General features: G+C 40.5%; 3 protein-coding genes across 3 annotated transcripts in view; 2 read left to right on the forward strand and 1 right to left on the reverse strand.

Annotated features, from left to right (window-relative positions):
• LOC140930238 (uncharacterized) overlaps positions 1 to 10,846 on the forward strand; it is a 32,625-nt gene extending 21,779 nt beyond the window's left edge. The window contains exons 4-7 of the mRNA XM_073379907.1: positions 4,983 to 5,382; positions 5,706 to 6,691; positions 8,012 to 8,120; positions 9,130 to 10,846. Of these exons, the coding sequence (XP_073236008.1) occupies positions 4,983 to 5,382; positions 5,706 to 6,691; positions 8,012 to 8,120; positions 9,130 to 9,211 (1,577 nt within the window). The 3' untranslated portion in view covers positions 9,212 to 10,846. The remainder of the gene's footprint in view (positions 1 to 4,982; positions 5,383 to 5,705; positions 6,692 to 8,011; positions 8,121 to 9,129) is intronic.
• LOC140930242 (sperm microtubule associated protein 1-like) overlaps positions 1 to 27,938 on the reverse strand; it is a 182,946-nt gene that overhangs the window by 150,284 nt on the left and 4,724 nt on the right. The gene's annotated exons all lie outside the window — the stretch shown is intronic.
• Positions 15,189 to 27,812, forward strand: LOC140930237 (uncharacterized). Its single transcript, XM_073379906.1, has 5 exons — positions 15,189 to 16,591; positions 19,954 to 20,220; positions 21,482 to 21,646; positions 22,778 to 22,882; positions 23,703 to 27,812. The coding sequence occupies exons 1-5, from the start codon at positions 15,443 to 15,445 to the stop codon at positions 25,521 to 25,523; spliced, it is 3,507 nt and encodes a 1,168-aa protein (XP_073236007.1). The 5' UTR covers positions 15,189 to 15,442; the 3' UTR covers positions 25,524 to 27,812.

The raw sequence follows: 27,938 nt of genomic DNA on the forward strand, positions 1-27,938 counted from the left end.
GGAGGAGGAAAAGAGGTTCTTTCGCCCTCTCTCCCTAAACCCACCCCTTCGCCATTTTATCTGGCTCACTCTTCTTTGCGTTTTCCCAACTATCTTAAGGCCTGTTACAGGTTAAGTACGTGCATTCATCATTCCCAACTTTTAATGGTATATATTCAACTTGAACGTCGAGCACTTTGGCGCTTTGTTGTTAATCAGCAGGGACGGATTTGGTAGTACTAACTTTTCAACTACTTTTAATTAGACTGCGAAACTGTCATTTTTTTGTTTTTTAATTTTATTTTTTCTTTGTCAGTTTCTATCGAATTTTTAGACGTATTTTTCGTCTCTCCCCCCAGTTTCACTCACTCTCCCCCCCTGCTCCAGGCAAGAGGGTCACGCAACCATTTGTTTTGCTCCAGACCATTCCTTCGACTATTCTTGCGTTCTTGGCCTACGCAAAAAGTAAGGCTGTTTTGTGGTCTGAGAGACTTTGCACTGATTGACGTTAGTGTCCCCGGTATGGAAACTCTAGCTGTAATACTGATCGAACTGCAGATGACAGGTTAAAAGACTGAAAGTTCCTTTCAACAGCGTTTGGAAAGAGAACTTCGTCTTTTCCGCCAAAAAAACTAAAAATAGGGAAACAAAATAGATTATAATACCAATCCTAAGAAGAACCTTGTAATGAACGAATGGGAACACCTAAAAAAGGAAAGACAGACTTGAGGAACTCTATCTTTTCCTTTGCGCCTTATAAATAATAAATAATAAATTATTATTATTATTATTATTATTATTATTATTATTATTATTATTATTATTATTATTATTATTATTATTATTATTATTATTATAATATTACCTTTGTCTTTGTCACAAAAGCGAATGAGACTGAGAGCCTTAGTCTACTTTACGTAAGTACCGTGTAGATCTCCGGAACAATTGTTTGCAGCCAGCCCTAGTCAAAACCCGAAGAGACTTCGCCTGCCGCTGGTCAATAGGAAGGCCATTTTCAAAGAACTGCACTAGACAAACTATTTTTTGAACATTTGTCTGGGTAGATGAATGTAGCGAGTTTGCTGTTGGTGTCTCTTAAAAAGTAATTAGAGAGATTGCAACCATCTGCCATTGCTACGATCTACTATGATATATAACGCATATTCTGCGATACTCCGGCCTCTCACCGCTCTTTGACGAAATGTCCCTAGCGGCAGATAGCGATGAGACGAAGCTGTATCGCAGGCTTTTGGACACAAGGCTTTTCTACTATTTACACGGGTAAACTGGTCGCTTCACGGTTTGGGCAATGGTGAACAGAATTCAGACCGATGAATTTTGATTCCGTTCGGTAATCGCGTTTACCATTTGCCTAAGTCAGTTTCGTTTAACGAAAAACGGCCGCGAAAGCCTGACACTAATATTCAAAAAAAGTTTTGAAGACATGAAATCCCAATTTCCGCCTGGAATTTTCCAACCAGGAAAATAGGAATGCCTTTTCAGACGTTCCATTTGTTTCAAGAATTTTCCACTGAAACGTCGAAAACAACCCGAAACTGAGTTAATGGTAAGCCTGGCAATGTAATGGGTCATTTATAGAGCAGTAGCTTCATGATTCATACTCGTTGTCTCCTCTTTGGCATCCACGTAGCTTTTTTCAGTTTTGAGAGCCCGCAAGGGTAAAAACTTCGAAGAACTATTGCGCCAATACTTAGTCGAAATATTTAATTGCTTCAAGGAAATTAGTTTTTATAAACTAGATGGCATTGTTTGGCGATGATTTAATACGTAAATATCCCGCAATGCAAAAATTCATTCAGTAAACGGTTTTAGTTTAGATTTTTTCTGTTTATATACCATTTTTTGAGGGAATCGGTAGTCTGAAACTGAACATGAAAGTGTGTGACGCTATCCCGGGGACGCTATATGTTGTACCTGAAGAAAATGCTGCAGTCAGTAAGAATAATAGGTTTCAAAAGGTTGAGTTTGATCGTCCGGGTGAACGTTGTCCTGAATAGGACTGTTGAATAGGTTTATTGAAACAGTTTATTTCGCATTGGCTTTTAATCTGCCTTTAAGTAAATTGTCTAAAGCGTATCTATAGGTAACACTGGCGTGACGGGCCGTGACACGCTATTTTTAACCATGCAAATGTCGCGATTTTTCCCAAAACAAGAAGACGCCCGAAGGCGTTTACGCGGGATGTGTGGGTTGAAGAAAGAATTACGGGTATGTTGGATGGCAATGGAAAGTTGAGTAGTGTATGCAACAAATGTGTGCAGGAGAGAAAGAGATGTTCTGTTAAGGACTAATACACTAGAAGATGAGTTACACACAAGGGTTCCTTTGCTACTCAAAACAAAAGTTACATCAATATTACAACCATATGTGTTAGGAGTATGGGGTAGTTCACTAAAATTTGCATTCCTTTACTAATATCCTCAAAAAATGCACTTCCACATTCAACAATAGCACGTAATGTATCATACTTCCAATAACTACAGAGCTGCAAGGAAGTGCTCTAGGAAAAATTTCAGGGAGCCCTTTGGGCTCCCCAAGCATTTTTAGCTGGGGGTTCCCGGGCCTCCAAGTTGGTCGCTCAAATTAATAAATCAATGAGCTGTTAGTTAATTATTAAAAATTAAACTAATTATTTTCTTAACAAGTCAAGCAGGATTTTTTTTAAAATTTTTTTCATGAAAAATCACATCTCTTTGACCTCCTGAGCGCGCGAAAAAAAAAACCGCATGTTGTCATATGAAAGTAAGTTTTCGCGCCATATGAGAAACATGGACAACGCCGCCGAACATTTCATGTTTTTTAAATGGAAAAGTAAATTTGGGGTAAAAAATAAGGGCACTATTCTTTTTACTAATCATTTTGATTTAGGTTGAAAAGAAAATTCGCTTATTAAGATTGACTGAGATCCCGTGGAGCTTTCCGGGAAAACTGTTATGATTTCAACGAAACCGCGGCGCTCCCCGGGTATGTGCCGCTGGCCTCTCAGAGCCCCTACCCCATTATAGTCTTTTCTGTGGCCAATTGTGTAGACCCCATATTCGTCACTCTCGGGCAAATATGTAATTTTTGCGATCCCAACTTAGTCACTTTCTATTTATGTATCTACCTTATCAATCCTTTAAATAGGTCATCAAAAAATGAATTGACCCATTTTTTTAATAAATTGAATGAAGAACACTTTACTTTTCACCTACAGTACAAATATCCTGATACGTTTGCAAACCGTAAATATGAACAGCTCTCTTACCCAAAAATCCGAAAATGTGCGACCCCACTCTAGTAACTCTTTTGATAATAGTCAATCTAGTCTTGAAAATGCGACCCCATCCAGCGTCACATCCCCATTAGCCTCTTTATAAGGAAGTGCATCCCCCCGGGCCGCTCCAAAACTATTTTCTCTTTTGAATAGATCATCTTGTTGTAAAGTCGTCGTTTAAGCGCAAAACGGAAGTATTTCCTTTCTATATTACCGGTGAAATGTTCAGGACAAATGTAGATTCGGTTAGCTTTTGCGTATTTATTTTTAGTACGTGATACGTAATGGGTTGTCACCACGAAAGACAATGTCACACGAGACGCTTGTCACACGAAAGGCAATGCGGGATTTATACCCGATTCTAGAACAATCACAATTATAATAGTCGTCTCTTTTCTTTTTTATGCATCGTATTTTACTGGAATAACAATCTTAGTTATGTTTTAGCCTCGCAGACACAACAGTAAAAAAAGGTAAAAATATTTAAAGAACATAAAAGACCGACTCTCTTGTTTATTCAGCGATTTTTCAAGATACAAAACTATTGTTTTGCGTCGCCGAACGTACTTCACGCCTGTCAGAGCAAAAGTAACAATTTGTTTTGAAAAACTAACTAATGAACAATCCTAATTTGAATAAAAAATTTCAATGTTATTATGCGAAAACTGTGCAGCTTGTCACGTTCATAGTCAAGGATTATGTTACATGTGAATTCACGTGAAACGACCTTTGAACATCAACGCGTGCCCGCTGCCCGATTTAACAACATTTTCCTAAAGCTTTTTGATAGACATGCTACTAATTGCTACTTACAGGTCGACCTCAAGAGTTTCTTAGCGAGCGGAGCGTTCTTTTTAGGCCGCGAAGCCACCGAGAGAGCTACGATTTCGCAAGAAATAAATTCTAGACATTCTTAGCTTTTTGACTGTAACTCAACAGAAACAACACCAACACCAGCAAGTCGCACGGCAGGGTCACCTAGACAATATTTTCAGTCGCCCGAGGCCAAGTCTTGCGCCGTATTAAGAGCACGGCCTTGAGTCTTCGTCCTCCTCTACACAGTGAGCTTACTTTTCCCTCCTTTGCTGACGCAGTATCGTTTTTCGGCTTGTGCAATCCAGCCTGACTTGCAAGTGCTTCGACGTTGCGGCCAATAAAAATCCACACAATTTTTCGGGACGGGCACGGGATACGGGAAAGTTAAAAAAAACAAGGCAATTTTTGACTCCCAAGACGACGAAAGGAATGCGCTACCGAATTTTAGACGCTGGCTAACTACGTCATCCCGCGTAATTAGGGTTGAACTCGAGGTCTTGCGGGCTGCTTAAATTCGTTTGCTCAGAGATTTGTTTCGATTTTCTAATAGATTTGGGCCTAGTAATGCCGTAGAGAGTTAATTTGCTAAACTGTAAGTTATAGCGCGCGGTTAAAATTTGCATTATTTTATCCCAATAATTTTCGACGGTAAAAATTGCCAATAGGGCCTATTTTTAACAATACCTTTTGGCCACATAAATATTCCCGCTTTCACAAGTGTATCGTTTCCTAAGGAAGAAAGGGTCATCGATGAGCCAAAAATGAGCGAAGTCAAATTATGAACTTGTGCCGACCGTGGGTCGATATTTACGGAAAGCCGCTCTTAATTCTTCAGTCAATGAGTAAAGAAGCATATATTTTAAAAAAATTAGTACTTACTGAAAGTTCATGTTTATGAAATAATTTTCAGCATGTTCAGAAATATGTGGACCTCATGGTGACTGCAACCGAAATGTTAGTGCATTACGTCCATGCCTTTGCCATCTCGGTTATCAGTGGAGCAATGTTTCTTCATCGTGTGAAGACACCAGTGAGTGTCTTGTTGGCTCCCATGAGTGTATTTCACCAGCCAAATGCGTGAACACGCCTGGGTCTTACCGTTGCGAATGTCCTTCCCTTGTTGGATGGTCCTTTGATGGCAGAACGTGTATTGATACCGATGAGTGTCAATACCGAAACGTGTGCGACCCACAGGCTTCATGCAACAACTACCCTGGAGGATTTAATTGCAGTTGTAATATAGGATGGCGGGGACAAGGGGAACATCCTGTGTGTTCTGACATTGATGAGTGCACGGAAGGAATTGACAGGTAATGTTGATTATTTTGTTATACTGGGATTTTCCTCTCGGACTGAGTAAGTGATCGCTGTCAAAGAGACAAATTTGTCAAAGAAAAATTAAACCCACGATGTTTAAGTAATCAAAGCCTCCCATCTCATTCGCAAAATGATCAAAATGCGACACAACATGACTTCTTTTACCATATCAGCTCACTTTAACTCTCTTGAACGGTTGGTCAGAAGAGAATCCACGTTATTCTGGTTAGTTTTCTTTTCGAATTCAGTTTTGTCGGTTGTAGTTTTTGGGCCTTTGGCTTCTACCTAAAAGTCAATTCTGTTTGTCTTATCAAAGGTGTTCTAATCCGTCGAAATGTGTCAATACCCTTGGAAGTTATAATTGTGTGTGTAATCCAGGATGGGAGAAAGTGTCAGAATTCCAGTGTTCAGACATAAACGAGTGCAGTCGTGGAATCCACAGCTGCGATCGCAACTCTTATTGTGTTAACACAGCTGGAAGCTGGAGATGCATATGCAACAGCGGATGGTACCCAGATCCATCAAATGCTCGTCTACCAACATGCAGAGACGTGAACGAGTGCGTTGATAAGCCCAATGCTTGCCCAGCACAATCAACTTGTCGAAACTCTGCGGGCTCGTATCGATGCAACTGCTTGTCTGGTTGGAGGAATCGAGGTGCGCACACTTGCGTCGATATTGATGAGTGTTCTCAAGGATCACACAGGTGCCCATCCAATTCGAGGTGTGTCAATACGCAAGGCTCGTACCGTTGCAGCTGCTTGTCTGGTTGGAGGAATCAAGGTGTGCACACTTGCGTCGATATTAATGAGTGTTCTCAAGGTTCACGCAGGTGCCCATCCAATTCGAGGTGTGTCAATACGCAAGGCTCGTATCGATGCAACTGCTTGTCTGGTTGGAGGAATCAAGGTGTGCACACTTGCGTCGATATTAATGAGTGTTCTAAAGGATCACACAGGTGCCCATCCAATTCGAGGTGTGTCAATACGCAAGGCTCGTATCGATGCAACTGCTTGTCTGGTTGGAGGAATCAAGGTGTGCACACTTGCATCGATATTGATGAGTGTTCTCAAGGATCACACAGGTGCCCATCCAATTCGAGGTGTGTCAATACGCAAGGTTCGTACCGTTGCAGCTGCTTTCCTGGTTGGAGAAACCAGGGTCATTATTCTTGTGTTGACATTAACGAATGTCTTGAAGGACGTTACAGTTGCCCGTCCAACTCACACTGCGTCAATACACAGGGATCATATAGATGTGACTGCAACCGTTGTTACTATAAATCTGGAAGTAGCTGTTATGGTATGTATTAGCCCGTTACGAAAATTACGCACAATTCTTGACATTGTACAGAAGCCGAAATGCAATAATTGTTTTGTTATTCACTCAAAATATTTTTAAGTTCCGAACAACCTTACCTCCGCAAAGACGTTCTTCAAACCATTTGCTTGTTTCTCGGCACTGTTTCAGGATTTCAAAAGGTCTTCTAGATAATGCTCAAAACGCAGATGACATCCATCGAACAATATTTTTAGCGTATTCCTGCGTTTCTTCCGTTCAGATTTAATCAGAAATTCAGCTATTTCGTCTTCGGATAGCCGTTTCTCTGCGAACCGGCTCCTTGTGCGAGTTTGGGGAACATCCCGCTTGCCACGCAGGCTACCAGCGCGCGTAGAAACTAGCACAAAGTGAGCCTGTTCGCAGGCTAGATAGCCGTAAACTCTTTCGTCATTTTCCGAACTAGGATGACGCGCCGCTGCCTGGAAACGAGGTTGCTATGTTAGCCCACTGAATCGGTTGCTTATCACTTACATCTTGCAAATATGGTAAGCACTGGCTGGTCATGAGCTCGAGGAATATTTATTTATCTACATTTATACAGGATTTACTCCTTCAGCAGGGCTAATATCAACGAGGGTCCTGTTAAATAAAAATTAATTACAAGAGAATGGCAGAGAAAAACATGAAATGGCAGATACTTGAAAAAAATACTATACAGCAAAATTACAGAATAAAAGTCCTCAACATCTTCTTGAATTGTGTCAATTTTGCCGCGTCTGGGAGCTCATTGTAGGTCCTTGCTTGGCCCCGGTATATAATAGATTTTTTTATAAATTTAGTTCTCACAGCTGGAAGTACAACATTAAGTTCAGTGCTCTTTGTTTTCTGATAATTATGGCCGACTCGATGTGAGATGCAAGAAAGGTCAATAGGGAGGGTCCCCAATAGGGGTCTTCAATCCCGTAATCCCGAGGGTTATTTTTGGCATCCCTCTCCCAAGCATGCTTTCAATCCCGAATCTGGCCCCTTTTTTCTCTAAATCCCGAATCTCGAGCTTGAAATAAGAAAAATCCTGGATGCCGAAAAATCTATTAAGGACCCTCTGCGGGTACAAGTCCCTTCAAGCAATTGAAAATGAATGTGCACAGATGTTGTTACCACCTACTACGTAGGTTAGCCCAACCAAGGTGTGATACCGGGTCGGCTGGACTAACCTACGTAGTAGGCCGGGGAATTGGAGCCAATCAGAAACAGTGAAATATTTTGAATGAACAATAATCTAATATGAATAATGCAGACAACCTAGTGACATTTGCGGTATTTGTCATTATTATTTTACAGCCGACTGTCGTTTGGGAACTCAGTACTACTACACTTCCACTTATACCAGCTATACAACATATTACTCTACCAGCTGTTATCTGGGTCTCAAAAGATGCAAGGAGTCACGGTAGGTAGTAAGGCCACGGGGTACTCAACAAGGTTTTACGCTGGTAGGCTCTACCCCAAGGTTCAATCCCTGCTCCCTTTATATTTCATTTGTGACAAAAGGTACCCTTTTCCTATACCTTTTATCACAAAACTAGGACGTTTCTCGACTTTTTCTTAGCCATAAATTGCATCTGTTAGCCCTTTTATGGGTCTTTTTACAGACCCAAATGACAGATTTCCGTACCCTTTCATATACTTCAACAAGTGATTTCCCCACTCTTTCACATACCTGAAGCCTGAAAAAGGCCCGGGGGACAGGTACTCAACAAATGTTTGTACGGGGGAGGCTCCGCCCCGAGGTCCAACCCCTTACCCCTTTGTATACCATTTTTCAAGAAAAAGGTTCCCCTTTCGTATACCTTCTATTGACAAATGGTACCCCTTTCACATACCTTGTTTAGAACTTTGCATCCCTTTTAACTGCTGTAAATGCAGTGTCTTTTAATTAGGAATCAATCTCAAAAATAGAACGTTTTCTCGACTTTTATCGTATAGGCCATCATAGGGAGTACCCTGCAGGGGAAAAATGTCGCTCTTTTCGGCGGAGCCTCCCCGTATAGGCCATTATAGGCAGCACCTTCATCCCTCGGGTCTCGGGGTAGCAAGGCATGCAAAATGACTCTCAGTAGAACTAGGATAGTAAGTGCCAGAGCAAGATAATGAAGAGTTAAAGTACTGGAAAGTATAGCTTTCACTGACTACAGTATTTGCCAACATTTGATTGTCCAACCGGAATTTCCGCGTTCCTATGTGAATGGTAAGTATCACCGGGGGTCCGGGAAGCCCTATTCTACTACATAGCCGTTTTTAGTGTCGTCACGCAACGCTCTTCCCCACAAAGGAGGTTACATGACGACACTCAAAACGGCTGTGTAGCAGACTAGGGAAGCCCCGCTGTAAGACGAAATCGAGATATTGCCCTATATCTACTTACGTTAGCTGACCTGGTATTTTTCCGTTTTCCGTAGGAGGAAACAAAAGACAAAAAGTGTGAGATTAAGCCGTCAGGTCTGGGTTGCCAACCGTCATGGAGCAAGTTGTCCGTGCTAATGAGCGGCAAAGTTTTATTAGGGAGCTTAAGCAACGACGACGGCGACGGCGACGGCAACGAGAACGGCAAAAAGGCAATAGATTTAGATTAGCAAAACAACAACTTTGCACGTGCCTCACGCTTTTTTGTACATTTCTTTAAGCTGTCATTGCACGACTACAACGTAAAAATGCCTAATTTCACGTTTTGTCGAGGGCGGGAACAGAAGACAACAACTTTCTTTTTCTTTTACTGAACTTTGATACAGACCCTCAGAATTCTATTCCAAAACAAATTGCCCACATTTGACGAATTAAACGAGATGAAATGAGCGCGATAAAGTTTGAAGGAGCGCGAATTCACTTTTTAAGTGACGTTTTCATAGGCGTCGCCGCCCTTGTTGCTTAAGCTCCCTATTGCCTTTTTCAGTGTAAATAACTCAATAGATTTCTTTTCGATGTCCATATACCCGGTAAGCAGTATAAGTGTGAGGCCGGAATATAAGTCAGCCTATTGGTTTGACGAACTGTGTGGAAGGTGGCTAACTGCCAACGAGCAGCCTCGCGAAGACGCGAGACTGCGAGGCGGCAGCGTAGTAAAGCCGTGCGCGAAAGTTCCAAGGTACAATGAATCTCAAAGTGATGTAACATAAGGTAGTGTAAGACAACTTTTTTTATGCATAATGCAGAACAGAGAATGCATTGTTTTCGAGCAAATACGTGCCCGAAATTTCCAAGGCAGAACCAAACTCCTAAAATTTTAATTTAGGCTGCTTCTATAAAACAGTTTGAAATTCGTACGTTCCATTTTAACCCCAAGTTAGCGTTAACCGGTTTTTGAATAGCCTCCCCGCAGACGTCCTTTGGCCGGGTTCGTTTGTCACGCATTCATTTCTCAACCGCCTCGTCCCTACTCCCTTTCTCCGCCAAAACTTTAATCTCGCACCCACACAATACCGCCAGCTACGCAGGCTTGAAAAACTCAACCCCGCTGTCCTTAGTTGGGGCACTCAACGAACGATTTCAAGTATAATGCATGGTGCGTACCATGACGGTAAATGACGGACTCATGACTAACCTGCAGTCTGCATTTTCGTAACTTACGGTAATTCATGACATTTCTAAACAAATTGAACAGCGCGCGCGTATAGGTAAAATCTTTGCTCATTTTCACTAAGCGATAGCTATAAGTTTAATTAGTATAAACTTGCAGCGTTTTCTAGTAATCATCAATTGATCGATCAATAGTATAGTCACTCTTTGTCTAACACTGCCGTTATAATGGCATCAGATGCATATTCATTAGTAAACAAGTTGTTGTCCGTGGCCTTTTCCGTGTTTTTCTTGACATCAAGACTATCAAGGGTTACCATGGAAGCAGAAAACAGGTTGAAACACCCTTAAGGTACTACTTTGAAAAGTTGCAGGAAACAATCATGCTGGCATGGACGGGTAACTGGAAGGGATACCCTTGAACTCAAACCTGAGAAAGATAAGAAACTCGGTCACATCTGTTACTATGAGTGAAAATGTTTTTTCTTAGCGTTGTCATTTCGAGAATGTCTTTTAGACATGTTGTAAACTAAGCTTGAATTTTCAAAGCAACGCCCGGCTAATGCACGAACAGCCGGGGCCCCAATACAACAGAGGCAGTGATCCAACGACAGCGGTTGGCAAAATTAATGCTACACCAAAAAATGATACCAAAGGTTGGTGAGCAGAGTCTTCGGTGGCGGATGTAGGGGAGGGGCCCGGCCCCCCTTATTTTTAGACCAAAAAGAGGCCCCAAGGGCCGAAAAATTTTTTTATGAGACCGGGCCCCCCCCCGTTATCTCAGAGTCTGAAAGACCGCCCTCCCCCCCCCCTCCGTTATCTGAAGTTCTGGATCCGCTTCTTGTCTTATTAGGTAAGAAGGAGAAATGGAGGCTCTGTATGAATCGCGTCAAACCTTTATTCGAGGTCGTGGCAGCTTGCAGCCCGAACTTGCGAACATACCTTTCCTGAAGCCTGAAAAATGTACCACTTCGGGCGGAGCTTCGGTGAATAGGCCATTACAGGGAGTGCACCCCGGGTTTTAGACGAAAACGGCGCAAAAACTATACCCTATCCCTATATGGCTTAAGTCCCCAATCCTGGCTTGGGAACCACACAGGAAAGAAAAAACACAAGAGAGGAAAGCCGATTGTTATTTAAATTCTTTGACACACATACAACCCTGGTCAAAACTCTTGGGTCATTAACGCAACAGCTGGTGAAAATGACGCATTTTCTCTTCCCTTGTCCCCCCCGGTTCAGTGTTGACGTTATGGATTCATATCTTTTTCAACACAATCAACGTTGCTTAGGGGAGGGGTACAGCACAGCAGAAACAGGCTCTTTCAACAACATTTCCAAGCAGTTATAACAGGTAAAATACGATTATAATAAGTAAGGTCTGTTTCCGCGCCTCAATTCCTTAAGTGTCCTAAGACGTCTTGACCTGCGTTGTAGGTTCCAGAAACAATCGCTTTTAGTCTCCATACAAATCCTTATAGTTTGAAGGTTTCGCTACAATGCCGATATGGACATATCTCCAGCTTTGGCCACATGTGGTAAAAACTTTACAGAAAGACTACTTGTAATAGTTCCAATGTCCTCCTGTTTTGCTGAGATAGAATCGCATTTGTCCGGATGGTGAGATTACGACTATGGTGACTATATTTTGAGCTACCGACGTACAAACAAGGACAGTCAGGTGGATGTTCAAAGCTGAGTTACATAAGCGACAATTGCCTTTAACATAACACTTTGAACATTTCGCAAGCAACTCAGTTAAAATCACTTAGGATAAGGAGCGGGGAGAGAGGAAGCACGGTGACCCCATCTTTTTGTTGCAATTTTTTTTCAACCTTCTACGTGACGTAGCTATTAACTGTATTTACGTAGTCACGAGTGATGTTTTCATTTTTGGCACTCATAAGGTTGCATAAAAACAGTCTATGATTCCATTCCATGGATCAAGTACAACAGGCAAAAAGCCAAAGGGGACTTCCTGTTAGCGGTTAATTTAAGGTGGCTTGGCATTTTAAGGGGGAAGGGTGAATACCTCCCAAGTTTGAGCATAAACTACGCCGCCATTAACAAAGATTTGGAAAAATCACCACCCCAACTGTATTATGAAAATTTGTTATGATCAGCGTTACAGACATCGGAGTTGTCATAGCAACGAAATTACGCCACTCTCAGCACTGGGAACTCATACATACATACATAGCCTTTATTATTCTGTCTGGTTGTTTTAGCGCCATCGGCACTAATTGGGGACTAAATCGTTTACGGGAGCGATTTCCTGCAAATAGCTACCTCGAGTTTCGTGAAATATATCGAGATATTTTGGAATGAAGTTTTTATGGTCAGAAATGCAGTAAAACTGGTCCATCTTGATATTTGGCCGTTAGTCTGTAGAAAACGAAGCGCTTTCGAAATGCATTTTCACCTCATAGTAGTTCTAATTTTTGGTCGCAAATTTCGTAAGAGCCTCAGAATTTAAGGGTATTGTCTCCAAGTTTCATTTTCACGTGAACAGCAGTAACTAACCATGCATTTGAAATACGCAGAAATGTTGGCCATTGTTGTCCACGAAAACATGAAACTTGGAGACAATACCCCTGAATAACTCTCACTTGTAAACACGAAATTTCCGACAAAAAAAATTAGTGAATTGTAGCCCTTATTTTACTGCCTTACAAGATATCAATAATTTTGGAACTCTAAGGTCGACTGTTAATCTCGATAATCTCAATTTTTTTAAAAAAATCTATCTAGCGGTTTCAAAATTATTCGCTTATTTGTTTAAGTAGACCAAAATGTTAACAAAACCGCTAACAAGAACGCCTAAAAACATTTTTATCAAATCCTTCTTTCTAGCAATCGGCTAAAGCCCTCGACATGATCTTTTTCACACACGTTTTTAAAAACATCTGGTTTACAGCAATTTTAAATTTTCCCGTTGAGCATCCCCGTCTTGATCAAATGGGAGTCCCCGCCCCCCCTCCGCCGGGGCATATCGTACTATAAAGAGGGAGACGAGTACGGTGAACTCCCTCTCATGTACACCTCTACATTGACCTGGAAACCTTCCTGCCATTCTCAATTTGTTTCCGTTGAAACAGTAATGCTGTGGTGCCGGTCAAATAGCCAGTTCGTCTTTAAGGGGGGAGTTTATAGCCTGCGATCACGCCATATGTCTGATCATCTTTTTATGTCTTTAGGGACGTTTCATTGAAATAAGCAATATTTCCGATCCTCAGGCTCTTTCAGTCCGAGCAGCATTGCTTTGGTTAGAGAGAAAGTAATCTTTTTACCGTCTAATTCCTCGAATAATCAGAATAATTTCAGCGAGAAACACTGTAGGCCACACCCGTGAATGGGTCGATATGTCAACGTGGCTCGATACGCTGCCTGAACTACCTTTCATGACCTGACAAAGGACAGGAAAGGAGACGTATTAGTCGTCCTCAAACAACGTGATGTATTTACTATGTATTTCAACTATCGTGACTTCCTGTAAAAGTTTTTTTTTTGGGCGGATTCTTTTAAATGTTCCGATTGCGACTGTATCATTTCCTCCCAACTTTAGTGAGGTTTTTTTTGTGGCTAATCTAGAGAGACAAGATCTGGGGGACATCAAGAAATCTGCAACTGAAGAAGATCATCTTGCCTCTTTCAACAGGAAGCAATGTGGGAAGCGCATTCTACGGTGTCTTTCAAGTGGCTTAATGACGAAACGCGCGGAATATTTAAACGGCATCTGATACCCACTAAAGAATCGCAGCAAAAAGCCAATTTGTGAGCACTGGCACAGTGAAACAGCGACCTCGAGTTCTATGGAAATCAGTAATTACTTTTCTCTCCAAAACTACCAGGGAAAATAAAAAAAATCGGTAGATTTGATATACTGTACGTTAAAAACGCTGAAAAAGAAATTCGCCGTCAAACCTATTTTTAAATCAAAGCAACCACAATGTTTAAATCAAGTGTTTGTTTTCTCAACACAATATGATGGGTGCTTTTTTTTTTATAAAACCCTCATAACATCGCCGGGATTATAGCAAATTACATTGCTACGCTATCACCTCACATCTGGTCACATAACACTGATACCGCGGTACAGGTTTATGAAGAAAGTCAACAGAAACTTTCAGACTACGAAATGAAAACTCGAGCTAGTGTATTGACGTAACGGGTCGAAATTCCTGACCTTCCGAGCTTAAATAAAGGGAATGTCCATCGCATTGGCAGGCAATGTTTATAGTAATAAACATCTTATTGACCAGTGTTGATTTCGTCGTTATCTGTGAACTTGAGGGCGTCATCGTAAGAGCTCAAATGACAACTTGACCTGTTAGGGTCTCGTGTTGCGGAATTTCGCCCAGCAGATTGGTTCAAATCTGTTTGAATAGCCTTTGTATGAGCCAAAACCAATAAGGTGATTCAAAGAGCTGTCAAACTCTGAAGGTTCTCGTGAAAAAACGCTGATTTCCTGCCCCATGCACTCCTGCGGTTATAGACAACCGATACTGACTTAACTCTTACGAACTAACAGGGAATGCATTGAAGGAATTATCCTTCCCGGATTTTTCGTGACCCAAAGAAATTATTTTCAAGACTCGAGTACAGTGGCAGTTACGCAGTTCATTCACCGTTGATAAACTGCTTTTCTTCATTTATACGACGACATCCATACTTAATCTGAGCGCGCACTTTTTACAGACGCGGTGAGTTCAAGGTTAGTGCTCGTCGCACGCATTGTTTCGCTTTTTGTCTGCATGAATACTACCTTTCCTCTTTGAAAATGTTGTCGTTTTTTCGTCCAATCCTGCCAAGTATGTAAGTAATCAGCGACTTCGGTAAATATAACCATGTTACAATATTTCTTTGTAGGTTTGGATTGTCAATAGCCATGCAACAAACAAGTCGCTATGACAGAGCGGCCAGCTTATCAACTACAGTGAACTACTAAATTCACAAGTGGGATAATGAACTGCTGGATAAGGCTTTGAGTCATGCGCTCATCTGAGTGATATATTCTTTTTTGCGACGACTACCGATCCCGCTAACCATAAATCTTTCCAAAACGTTCGGGTGATTTAAAGTTTAGGGGAAAAGCGTGTAGCACTGTAGACAGAACAGAAAAACCAAGGTCATATTTTATTTTATTGGATAAAGTTCAGACTGCCTTTTGAGAGTTGTTTAGACTGCCTTTTTGGCAGAATGGAAGATTCCAAGCCGGAGATACATTCCGCAAGTCGGGCACATGATCGAGAAACCCAAACATCTTTTGATATGAGCCACATACCATCACATGGGACCTCTTCTAATGACGGCAGGAGAGCCCATGGTTACCACCCTTACAACCACAGGCATGGTCAGCAATTGCAGTGGAGTGCAAACCATGTTTTTCATTCATCAGGGTATCCTGAATACTACCCTTATGAACTGCGCTATACGCCTCATCACCACCCTCCCCCTGCTATCCCTGGTCCCCCACCTCATGGAAACCACTACTACCCTGGACGGGTGCCACACTGGCATAACTCCCCAAGCCCTGTGTTGCCATCTCATATATCCCCAGTGCCCCATCCGCATTCTTCGTATCACCATTATCCGTATCATCCCTCAGATGGATTTTATGCACATCCTCCACCGCTGCAAGGAGTTGCCCCTCCCATGCCAATTTCACGGGAAAGGAGACACACAGATTCGGAAATTGCACGTCCCAAAGCAGAATGGCCGCCTGGTTATCAGCCATTTGTAAAACCAATCATACCATCAGATTACTTGGCCTTTATCCATCGGAACCCAGGATCAGATTGCGGAGGACCACCATCCACTGCAACGTCGTCACTAAGATCAACAGTTATTGACCTTCCACATTCCAGTTTTCAGAGCCCACGGCCATCAGCAAGAATGACTAGAAAGCGACCACTATCTAGCACAGCCTCATCTGTGGAGTCCATTGACTTAAATGCATTAATAAGGGGCTCACCTGATTCACTTTCAGGGTACCTGGGGCCAACCAGAGTGTCTTCAGCAGGTTCCTTTGGTCATTTGAGCCCTATAGCATTTTGCACCTCCCCTGGCTCACGACAAGCTCGCTATCCCATTGCTAGAAATGTGCTGATTACGACTCCACCAATTGCCCCACCTCGAATACTTTCACCATCTTCCATGCAAGATGCCCTCCCTAGTTCGACGACCGGTGCAGAGGGGACAAAGGAGGAGACTCAGGAGAACACAAGTTGTGCAGAGTCTCCCAAAATGACCAACAATAAAGAACCAGAAAGTGCCAGTTGCAAAGAGGAGAGCATGGACATTTGTCCCTTAGACTCCACAACATCCCCTGGCACTTCAGAAGTGAAGGTAGGAGCATAGTTATTTCTAGAAATATATGCTGCCTTTTAATTAATACTTGTGCTATTAATTTTGTTTACAAATACTGACAGGATCTGTGTCAGTTAAGGGGGACTTCCTAGGAATTGAATGGTGGGAGTCATGTTTGCTAAGAAGGGGGTAGATTAAGGGGTGGTTCTTAAGGGGAGTGCAGCCCCCCCCCTCCCCCCCCCCCCTTTTCTGCAGAATTTTGTATTATTTTTAGAGAATAACGAGTAACATAAATAACTGGCAAGTGTTTCTTCCCTTTCTGAATTTTCTGTATCTACCCCTGAAGTTCCCTTGTTACCTAAAACAAGTTGCTTCCTTGTTTCTTAGAAATGGTTCTTTGGACAAGTTCCCTTAAATCAACAGTCTCCCATTCCTGCAAAACTCAAAAGTTAGGAGGAAGTGTTTATTTCCATATTCCCACAAAACCAATAGAAGATCCCCTTAATTGCAGCATCTTGCTTTGTTCAACAGGGTCTTTCTGTCAGAAAATCGATGCAGCACCATTTTCATATATGAATGCCACAGTTTTTACCAAAACAACTTCGCAATTTGCATTACAAACTTGGCAGTAAACAAATAAATTATTATTTGAAAGCATTCAATAATTTTTTCAGGCAAAGTAACTATCTATCCAGCAATAAACACATATCGAGGTATAACTGGTAATGCCATTTTAATGTTTTGGTGACTTGCCTCCGGCAGATTACTTCTGAGTGGAGAGAAAGTGACAGCTGGAAATATTATATCTTTGTTTCAGTAAAGAATAGCTTGTTGCATTTCAAAAATGTTAAAAGATTTAAATTTAGCTTTGGGGTCATTTAAAAAGTAATAAGCAAGTGTGTTCTATTATTTCAACTTTTTTCAGTACTATAACATATGTTAATTGTTTCATTCACAGCTTATCATGTCTTTAAAATTTATACCCTATAACCACTTTTTGGAGTTACCTTTAAAGCTTAAGGGAAACTGAAAAGTTATTTTAAGTTACATGTTTCGGTCATTTTGAAGCCCCCTGAACAAAAATAGAATTAATAAAATATTTTGTCTGGGACAAAATTATGATTCATAACTCTAGGCTATCAATGTCTAGGCAGATGACTTGTTAAGGCTATCAAAGTGAATGTTTTCAGTATGCAGATGGGTGCAAAAAAATAGCTGGATGTTTATTTTTTCCAACCTAGCCAAAACCCCTATACTATACAGCTGTAGTGATAAAGTGACATGCAAAATTTAATTTCTAATCTTCCCAGAACAGGACCGTTTTAAAAATAGAACATCTAAAGGGGAGAGAGTTAAACAGATATGGAAGTGCAAGATAAAATGTGCTCATCAACGGGCTATATTTTGTTGTCCGTGACTTAAGAAATGAATTAAATACTGTGTGTAGAAAATGCCTCTGGAAAATTAGTAGAAGCCAGAGAGTTAATTCTCATTTGGCCACTTTCCCATATGGAGGCCTCATATTTTATGAACGGACACACACTGCACGCACCCTTATTATTCTTACCGGGATAGAGCAAGTTAGTTCTAGAGTACTGTAACAGCCCATGTGTTTACTGAGAGATCTGGATTATACATTTGAGAACATTCCAAACATTGTTGAAACAATAATTGTGGGCAAACTCTCATGAACATCATCATCCTTCTGGTTACCTTTTGAAACCCACTGTAATTCAAATGGCATCCAGTGTAGTTAAACAGAGATTTTAAATGTTTAAAGTAATCAGTTACTAGTGGATTGGATCATTTTAATTAGCAATACAGTTTTCTATTGATGAACGTGCTGTTTATATAGACAAAGCAATTTAAATCTTTCTGCTATTTTTCTTTCCTTCTATTGTGACTGTGTTTTATTTGCCAAACATTTGGAGATTAGCACACCTTTGCTGCACTCCCAAAAAGGCCAAACAAATAGTACTTATAACTGTGGTAATTGAAAATGGATTAAAAACAAAGGATAATCTAGGAAGTGATTTACAGGAAAGACATGTCAACAGAGACACTGGCGTCAGACTGAGTTTTACTGAGGCTATAATGTTTCACTGCCTTTTTAATACTTCTTTTAAAATTCTTTAAGTTCTAGGAGGGGTAGCCTATTGCTCCTTGACCCATCATCAGCATCCAATTTCTCCTTGTAATATCAACGCTTTGTAAACAGTGTGGTCACGAGAATTAAGGACATGATCACACAACATACTGTACTGGTGTAATGAGTTGATACTTCAATAACTTCACCCCACCACTAATCCATAGAAACCCTATAGGGGTACCAAGAGAATTTCCATTTTCATATTTAGGCATTGAAGGGTTAAATTATTCTTACTGTAGTTCCCTGCTGATGGCTTTTCTTAATTACCTCAGTTTGTGGTTTGAGACACAGCAGTTAAGCATTTTTGTTTTTGTTGCCTAAACAATGACATTCCTGGATGGGGGAAGCTTATTTATGATTTTTAGTTTGCGTGGGTAGGTGTGTGCAAATGTGGCCCTGCTAAAACCCTTAGCCTACACCATGCAAATTTGGCTGCATTTTTGCATAACCCTATTCCAAAGTGAGTGTCATGATAATTTTTTCTTATCTTTATACCACTGATCTATTGCAGACTAGCTTATGTCTTTGAAAACCCCACCCTAAACAGCTCACATACCCATATAGCTTGTACATATCCCTCCACTACACTGGCTTATAATGAGGGATTACTAATGTAGTTAATAAAGGCTAAGGTTAACTTTATAGCCATGTGGCCATCAGTGCAATCTGATTATCTACTGTAGATAAAGAATGTCCCATGCTAACAATAGTCTTTTTTTTGATAAGCTGCTATAGACAATGAATCCTCCACAGATTAAAAAAATTAATGTGACATACATTGTGTTGTAAGTAAAATTAAAGGTCATTAATCAGTGCCAGATCAGATTGAGACCTTGAGATAAAGGCGGGGGGGTGGGGGGCAGTCATCCAGACCCTTAGAAAAGTGGGGGGGGGGTCTCCAAAAAATTCAGTTTGGTCTAAAAATAAGGGGGGCCCTCCCCTGGATCCACCACTGTTAATAACAGATGTTTGTAGTTTAAACTCTGTGCATTAATCCTTCGAGAATTTAAGTACTGTTGTCAAATGAGAGAATTTGCTAAAAGATCAAATTAAAGCATTTTGTTTTTCAGGACAATTTATTTTCTCATAACCTTTTGTCTTGGTTATGGATTGATATTGTTAGGAGACCATTGACGTTGGTCACTCGGTGGACCTAAAGGGTTTTAAATTTATTAAGTAAACAGTGCAAAATCATATTGATAAAATAGAAAAGGGGCAAAGGTTTACAGAACTTGAATTTGTACATTTACAGCAGGAAGGCTCAGACAACGAGGCAGATGATAACCCCCCTGAGCAGGAAGAACAAGACCTCGTATGTCACTGGAAAGAGTGCTGTAATCAGTGTGAAACACAAGATGAGCTTGTTCGACATGTCAACAATGATCACATCAAGAAGGATCGCAAGGACTTTACCTGTTACTGGGAGGGCTGCACAAGGGAACGGAAACCCTTCAAAGCCCAGTACATGCTGGTTGTACATATGCGAAGGCACACTGGCGAAAAACCACATAAATGCAATGTAAGCTACATTATAATTATAATCAAATAGAGAAAGACAGCTTATGTTAACCAAAGAAAGTTTCAAAGTTAGTGAACAATACTCATAATAGACTAGTACTAGTTAGCATAAGGACAACTTCATTTATATGAGAAATTAACAGGAAGAGCTGTATCAATGAAAACAAGGAGTGCTCACCATTTGTATGGACATTTCGGTGAAAAATTTCTGTCAAATGGTACTGGTATTTTTTTTGGCACTGAAAACAGGAACGGGATTGAGTCCTACCATATACAAAATTTTTCACTTTCTCTGAACATGAAGCCTGGCACTGGTAATCCAAACAAATGGTACAGGAAATTTTGGTCATTTTGGTAAGAACGGGAAAAAGGTAATACCTCTAAAGGTATTACTTTTTTTCGGGAAAATTTCCACAGGGATGAACCATTTCATTTGAATTCTCCCCGGAATTTGCAAGTTTTCCATACAAATGGTAATTAAAGCACTCAAGGTCGACTCCAGCCTTGTTTCCCTCTATTCAATTCACTGTAACTGTAAAATAGGCTATTAACATAATTTCTTGGCATTTTAAGTATGCTTGCATGGTGATTAGGACTAAATATGTTACTTGTTAACTTTTATCATTTGGCGGCGAATGGTACCTCGAAAAATGTGGGTCTCGGAAAATTTTGGCAGGATCTCGAAATCTCGGAAGCGTTTTTGACAAGTCTCGAAGTCTCGTTTTTTCATGGTTTGCTTTTACTTTTTTTGAGTCTCGAAACTTTTTCACCAAAGAGTCTCGGGCTCAGATTTCTAACTAGGATCTCGGCGTCTCAGCGAGTCTTGGATTTTACCATTCGCCACCACTAATTGTTTATTTTGTGACTTGAAAACCATGTCATGGTGACATGGTAACATTGCATTGTAAACTTGTTTTGCCAACTTTTTTTTTAATATGTATCTTCATTTAATCTGAATCAATTAATATAATTTTTATTTCTTATTTGATTTTAGACTGTTCACAGTCCCGTATTTTTCTGTAAGATTGTCGAGAGCACTTACCTTAAAGGGGTGCCATCTTGGTTTGGAATGTACCAAGGAGCTAGGGGTCTGGGTTAATGGCTTGGGGGGAGGGAGGTGAGGAAAATAGAGCACCTGTCATCTCCTCCTAAACTATCCCTTACCCCCTAAGTAGATTTGATACTCATTCCCGAGAGGGGTAGGTGCTCTATCCCAACAGGCTATGAACAGTCTAATAATGATAAATCATCTACCTTTATAGTACGAGGGATGCTCAAAAGCCTACTCACGACTCGAGAACCTCAAGACTCATCTCCGGTCTCACACAGGAGAACGTCCTTATGTGTGTGAAGTGGAAGGCTGCAATAAGGCGTTCTCCAATGCATCCGACAGAGCTAAACACCAAAACCGGACCCACTCCTCAGTGGTGAGTGCTAATAATAGTTTTGCCCCTCAGGTATCTTTTGTTGAACAATTCAAAGGGGTTATGTCACACTCAGTCTTAGCATCAAATTGTTAAAATCCAAAAATATAGGTCCATTTTTGTTTTTTAAGGGTACTTTCCATTTGTCAGAACTGACCGGCCAGACTCTTCCCTTCGTAATGAGACTTTCACTATTAATCAAAACTATCCAGCCAGATCAGTCAAATCCTAAACAGTGTGCAGGAAGGAGATGGTTCTTCAGCAAAAACCCTTGGAAAAAGCCGATTTCATTGTCAAAATAACCGGTCCGGTAATGGTCTTGCTGGCCAGTTCTGACAAATGGAAAACGCCCTAAGACTATATTTAGGCATTATTGAAACCGTTTCCCATTTACCGTTGCAAAGGATGACAATAAAGGGCATGGATTGAAACTTGATCAAAGGTTAGGCCAATGTTTTGAAGTTTCAATGCTATGTCACCAAATTTGTTTGATATCTTTGTAACTTTACAGGAGCATTAAATTTGGGTGTGGGTAAAACAAGGTACTGAGCAAAGATACACAAGCACAGAAATGACCTTTAAAACAGCAATTTCCTCATGACATAGCTCCTTTAAAATGCCAAGCTGCAGTAATGTGGTTCATGTACACTATTTTAATATAATTATTATAATAATTTCATACGCAATTTCATTAGCAATATAATGCTGTGGTACCTTATTACTTCAAATAGACCAAGGCCTGGTTGTTCAAAGTAGGATTAGCATGAAATTTTAACTAGGAATATTAAATTAGAAAATTTTTGTTGATTTTTTTGAAGTGAAGTTACTTTCTAAAGGGAAGCCAGTAACTCAATCATTTTAAAAGATTATTTTTTGGCATGATTTGCAGGTTCCACAACATAGAACTATGGGGAGGGGAAGGGACAGGTACTTTGGCAATAAAATGGATGTTTCTTGCCCACTTACTTTCTGGCAAACAAAGTTGAAATCATTGGAAAAATGTTCTGCAGTATATGTTTCCTTATACCAAGAAAAGCCACTGAAGTGAAAGGCTTAATTTTGTCCAAAACGTCACAAGTGTCCTTAAGTTCGGAAGAAAGACAACTTCTAAAAACGTTAAAACCTTTCTTTTAGAAACCCTATGTCTGTAAAGTACCAGGCTGTCCGAAACGTTACACTGATCCCAGCTCTCTGAGAAAACACACCAAGACAGTGCATGGAGAACAGGCCATCAAAAAGGTATGTCAAGTTTGAGCAAATTTTGACTTCATTTAATGTTTAGTTTTACAGTGTTTCTTTATTAAATTTTGAGATCAATAGCGCTTGTTTTATCAACCTATTTTCGGTGTTGCAGTCAGCTGATAATAATATTGATTTTGTGTTGTTTTTATCTTGTTATAAACTTTTAAAAGTAAGGGGGTGGCCTTGGATGAACTTTAAGGCCCGGCTGTTCGACGTATGAATCAATTAGGAACGGCACTTTTGTATTTGGGTTGACTCTGCCATTCCATTCGACTGAGCTTGTAGAAGAGCGACTTTGATTCATACATCGAACTTCACGTGTGCCACATGGGAGTATCAAGGTTGATTTTTATCACAAGATGTAGCTACACATGTAACAGCAGCTGTGGCTATCAAATTCCTTCACCGTAACAGAAAATAACCTTTTATATTATGTTAACTTTATAATTTAATATCATGGTGTTTATAATTTAAAAATAGTTGTAACATAAACATTTTTGTGTTATTGTATCAAGTAACCAGTTAGTCTTATGTGGGAGCTCTGCTTTTTGGCTTGGCTAAATTTACCTTTTATTTCTCTCACAAATTAACCATCAAAATTCAGGTGCTAGCCTTGGTTATATGCAAGAGCGTTGGGGACTGAGCCCCCTTTTAAATAAACGTCATTATGGTGGCTCATACGCAATAAGTGTCGTGCACAGGATGTAGCTGAAGGCAACAGCTGCTAAAAATTTCTTCAGCTGTTATAGAATGTGCAGGTTAGATTTGCTTGATTGTCTGACTTACAACAACATTATAATTTTAATTTTAAACACAGCTTAAGGCAGAAGGAGGCAGAGAAAAGCCTTCTTCAAATCCTGACAAGAAAGGGAGTGTGCCTCCTGACAAAGGACAAGGCCCCACCATGGCCACTGTTACACAGAGTGCCCAATCACCATCCAGTGCTACAACTGATCAGCCTCAAGAACCTTCGTCCCCAGGCAGAGATGGATCCAGTGTGGTTGGCAGTGTTTATCAAGGTGGAAGTTGCTCCCAGACACTTGTAGGTAGCAGTTTTGATGGGGACACAGTTTCATCCAGTTGTGATAGAATTCCAGGAGGTCTGGATATTCCTTCAAGCCAAGGCAGTCCAAGAAGTGCTACTGGTCAGTCTACAATAGGCTTATCGCCAAGGAGTCCTCCATTTGTGAGCCAACTTCCTGACATTCTGGAAGGAGAATGGGAGTCAAATGATGGTGGTGCAGTCTCAACAGTGCAGTCGGTTGATATCAGACCACCACACCAGGGAGTCACTCTTCCAAAGCTTGATGTTCACAAAAGGGATGTGGCATCATGGGTGAACGATGTTCACCGCAGGATGAGTCAGTCATCACGCAGATCTAGTGAAGGAAGTCACTTATCAGTGGAATTGAATGGTGACTCCAGCAGGAGATCTAGCCAAGAAAGTGGTTGGTCCTCTTATGGGAGTCGCAGGTCCAGCCGCGCAAGCCCCTTTCCAAGCACCAGTATTCAACCCCAAGAGGTTATTCCTCATTATCCCAATGGAGCTGTTCTTCCATTGCCTCTACAGTGCAGGCCACCACACTTGAACTCACTAGACACCAGTGATGATGTCCTCCGACGAACTAGTGAGACTAGTACATGCAGTAACCAAAGTGCTCCATACAACAGGTTAAGCCGTAACAGCAGTGGTTATGGAAGTCAGTCAAATCTGGCAGTTATAAGAAGCCCTATGTTTCACAAAATCCTGCCTCCATCTAGTTTGTTACCACAGCGAACTGTGTGTGCTGATGCTGCAAGTAGGAGAAAAAGTGACACTGTCATTTGTGAGGCTGATAGCTCTGGAAGTTATCTCCAAAACAGTGGCAAAGGTGAGGTACGCCGTAGCAGTGAGCCTATTAGACAAGCAAGGGCAGCCCTGACTCGAATTGAACCTCCAACTGGTGCTAGTAACAGGGTAGCAGCAATACCAAATGTGAGTGAAACTGGACTGATGTGTGGTGACTTGGATCCACAAGAATTTGATGCCTATTTAAATCCTCAAGAGGAGGGGCAGGTTGAATCAACTGTGCCATATCCGCTTCCACAACAGACACAAAGACTGTGTCACTTTCCGTATCCTGAAGAACATGCCACCCAGCCTCCACTGCCACACCCCCCTACATCACAGACTACAATCCATCATCGACCACAGCCGTTTACCCCACATCAACCAAATCCCTCAAACCATGGGCATCAAGGCAAGTTTGCGCCATCAGATGCCAATGGTGCTCCGGCCCCAAGGATTCCCCAGAGAGGGTACTGGCCTCTTCCTAGGTACAGATCTGGAGGACAGCAGCAAGCTCCCATGATGCAGAATGGCCTCAACCACACACCATCAGAAAGTGGCACTAGCCACATTCCAGTGGAACATTCAGGAGAGAAAAGCCAGTATGACATGATGAATTATGAAGATGCAATGGTTGCAGGGCTGGGTTTATTATCAACTGAAAATGGCGGGGTGTCAGAATTTGTTGGAAATAACAACATGGTGGTGAATGACATGAACACTTTGTTGAACTCTCTCCACGAGGAAGAAAGGTACCTCGAGTTATGTCAATCAAGAGGCGTCACAGGAAGTGCTATGTCTATTTTCTAAGTTACAATAATAATTATTTGAGATGTTTTTTACAGTCGTGTTCAGGGCAAATGACAAATGGCAAACATGAGTTTGTACCATGCAGGGTGCAAAGAAAATCATTTTTACAGCTTGCCATTCGGGCAAGCTGAAGCTAGCATTTACTAGCCCAGACATCATTTCAACTAGCCCGAAAAACCTTTTGACTAGCAGAATTGATTTTACAGTTCTTCTGTTATTCGAATTCCTCAAAAAACATGACTTGCCTGTCGGGCAAGTTAAAAACAGAATTCACTAGCCCAAGAGCAAAATCCACTAGCCCTGGGCCATCGGACCTACTTTCTTTGCATGCTGACCATGTGACCAAGTTTTCCTTTTACCTGTCATTACTGTTCCTTATAACTACATGGAAATCGGTAGATTCGCGCCAGTTCTACACTTAAGAAATAGGAAAATGAGCAGACAAAAACATTGTTTTGAGCTGTTTTCGTCTGCTCATTTCCTATTTTGAAAATTTCTGAACTTGAATCTCACGTTTGCCTTTTGCCATAAAATTATGTGACTCTAAATCTCTCTTACTATGTTGCTATGCTAAGGATGTTTCCTATTCTGTGATCATGTGAGCTGTCTCTTTCTAGTCAGTCTCAAGGGAAAGGTACATGTGCTTATGCCGGGGTGGGGAAATGGGACAAAAAAAAGGCATGTATTGGTGTTGTATTATTATTACAGTGCGACCACACGAACTGAGGCCACCCAGACAAAATTTTGACACAAATTTTGAAATTAGCCAACCACAAGTCGAGATCTAAACAATGAAATTGCTCATAATTGTACTTTTGTTCTAAAGGATATAAAAAATAAGGAATCGTTATGATACTTTGACATTGTCTTGGTTGGCCAGAATCAAAGCCAGCAGTAAAGAAAATTTGAACAATCTGAACTTAAGGTAACAGCTGCTCATTTCATGGCAAATGGCGCTCAGCACCCAAAGCGCCCAAATTTTGTTGTAGTCATGATTTATTGGTAACAGAACTTCCTGTCATTCAATTCGGTCTGTAATCATACTCGTGATTAAACAAATCAGATTCTCGCTATGTGGTCACCCAGTTTTGTTAATCACTCGTATGATTACAGACCGAATTGGAGTTCACTTAGTCCTATTACCATTATTAAGAGACTGATTAGAAAACCAGCTGCACTGTAGAGCCATTGCCATAGCTATTGAAACGTGTTTTTGCTAACTGATGACGATATTGTACAGTACAAAAAAATTCCATGCATAAATCACTGAACAACACAACTTAGTAAATTATTTTTAAGTAATTGTTGCTTCATTATTATATAAATAAATGATACATTAACATTGTAACTGAGTAGTTAAGAATGACAGTTTGCTAAGGTGATTTTATGTTGTGTTAGATCCAACCAAAGACTTAAAGTTGGTTATTAGACAGTGTTCTGTCAGTATTCAACACAACTGCCTTCTGAATGATTTGTCTCATTAATATTTGACTAAGCCCTCTTCTGTTGGCAGTTTCAAGAAGGTATATTTTAGTCCAGACTAGAAAACTTTTATGTGCTTTAAAGAACCTATGCATCCAGAAACAGATCTGGTGATCCAAATCTTTAATCCTTAATATTAAAAACAGAAGTCCACCTAATTTGTTCCATGCATTTTTTTGTAGAAGTGGTGGAAAGAATTTGGTAAAATGGGTTATTTTGAGGTGGTCTAAGTTACAGATTTAGTTTGAATAACAGTTACTACCCTATTAGAGGAAATTAACATGAATTTCAAACATTTGCATTAATTTAAGCGGAATGTTTGTAAAAGTCGTGTTAATTTCCTTTATTTTGAAATGTTGCGCTCTCTTTTGTAGTAATTTCCTTTACTTGAAAGTGGTTTTCCATATATTCACTATTCAAGCACGCAAATTCAAACTTTATTTTAATATTTTATTTGAAAGACATTTTAGTTTAAATCTGCATGAAAGGGCTGAACTGATAGTGTGATATGTTGTAGTTTTTAACCATGCAGTGTACAGTATGAAAATGTGTACCAAAATGTAACGACATTATGACAAATCATTTTATAATATTATATTGTGGGACTAATTTTATGAAGTAAATTATTTTATACTACTAATAGTGCTGGAAGGTGCAGGTAATCAGGTTGACTGGCAAGGTAAAGCTTAAAAATTAGCATGTATAGTTTTTTATGCATATGTCAGTGCTTCGATTTGAAATTTCTAAACTTTGTAACAAAATGAAGACAACACTCAATAAAACTGATATTTTAAATTTATCAAGAAATGAGACCATTTTAGCTCCTGGTTTTAATGCATTTCCGTTCATGTTCAGAAGCAATGAAAAACAAAACCCTGGGTTGATAATATTAATCTTTTAAAAGCAATATATTATCAGATCAACTTACACTGT

The sequence above is a fragment of the Porites lutea genome, chromosome 3 (genome assembly GCF_958299795.1).
Source record: "Porites lutea chromosome 3, jaPorLute2.1, whole genome shotgun sequence".
NCBI classification, from domain to species: domain Eukaryota; kingdom Metazoa; phylum Cnidaria; class Anthozoa; order Scleractinia; family Poritidae; genus Porites; species Porites lutea.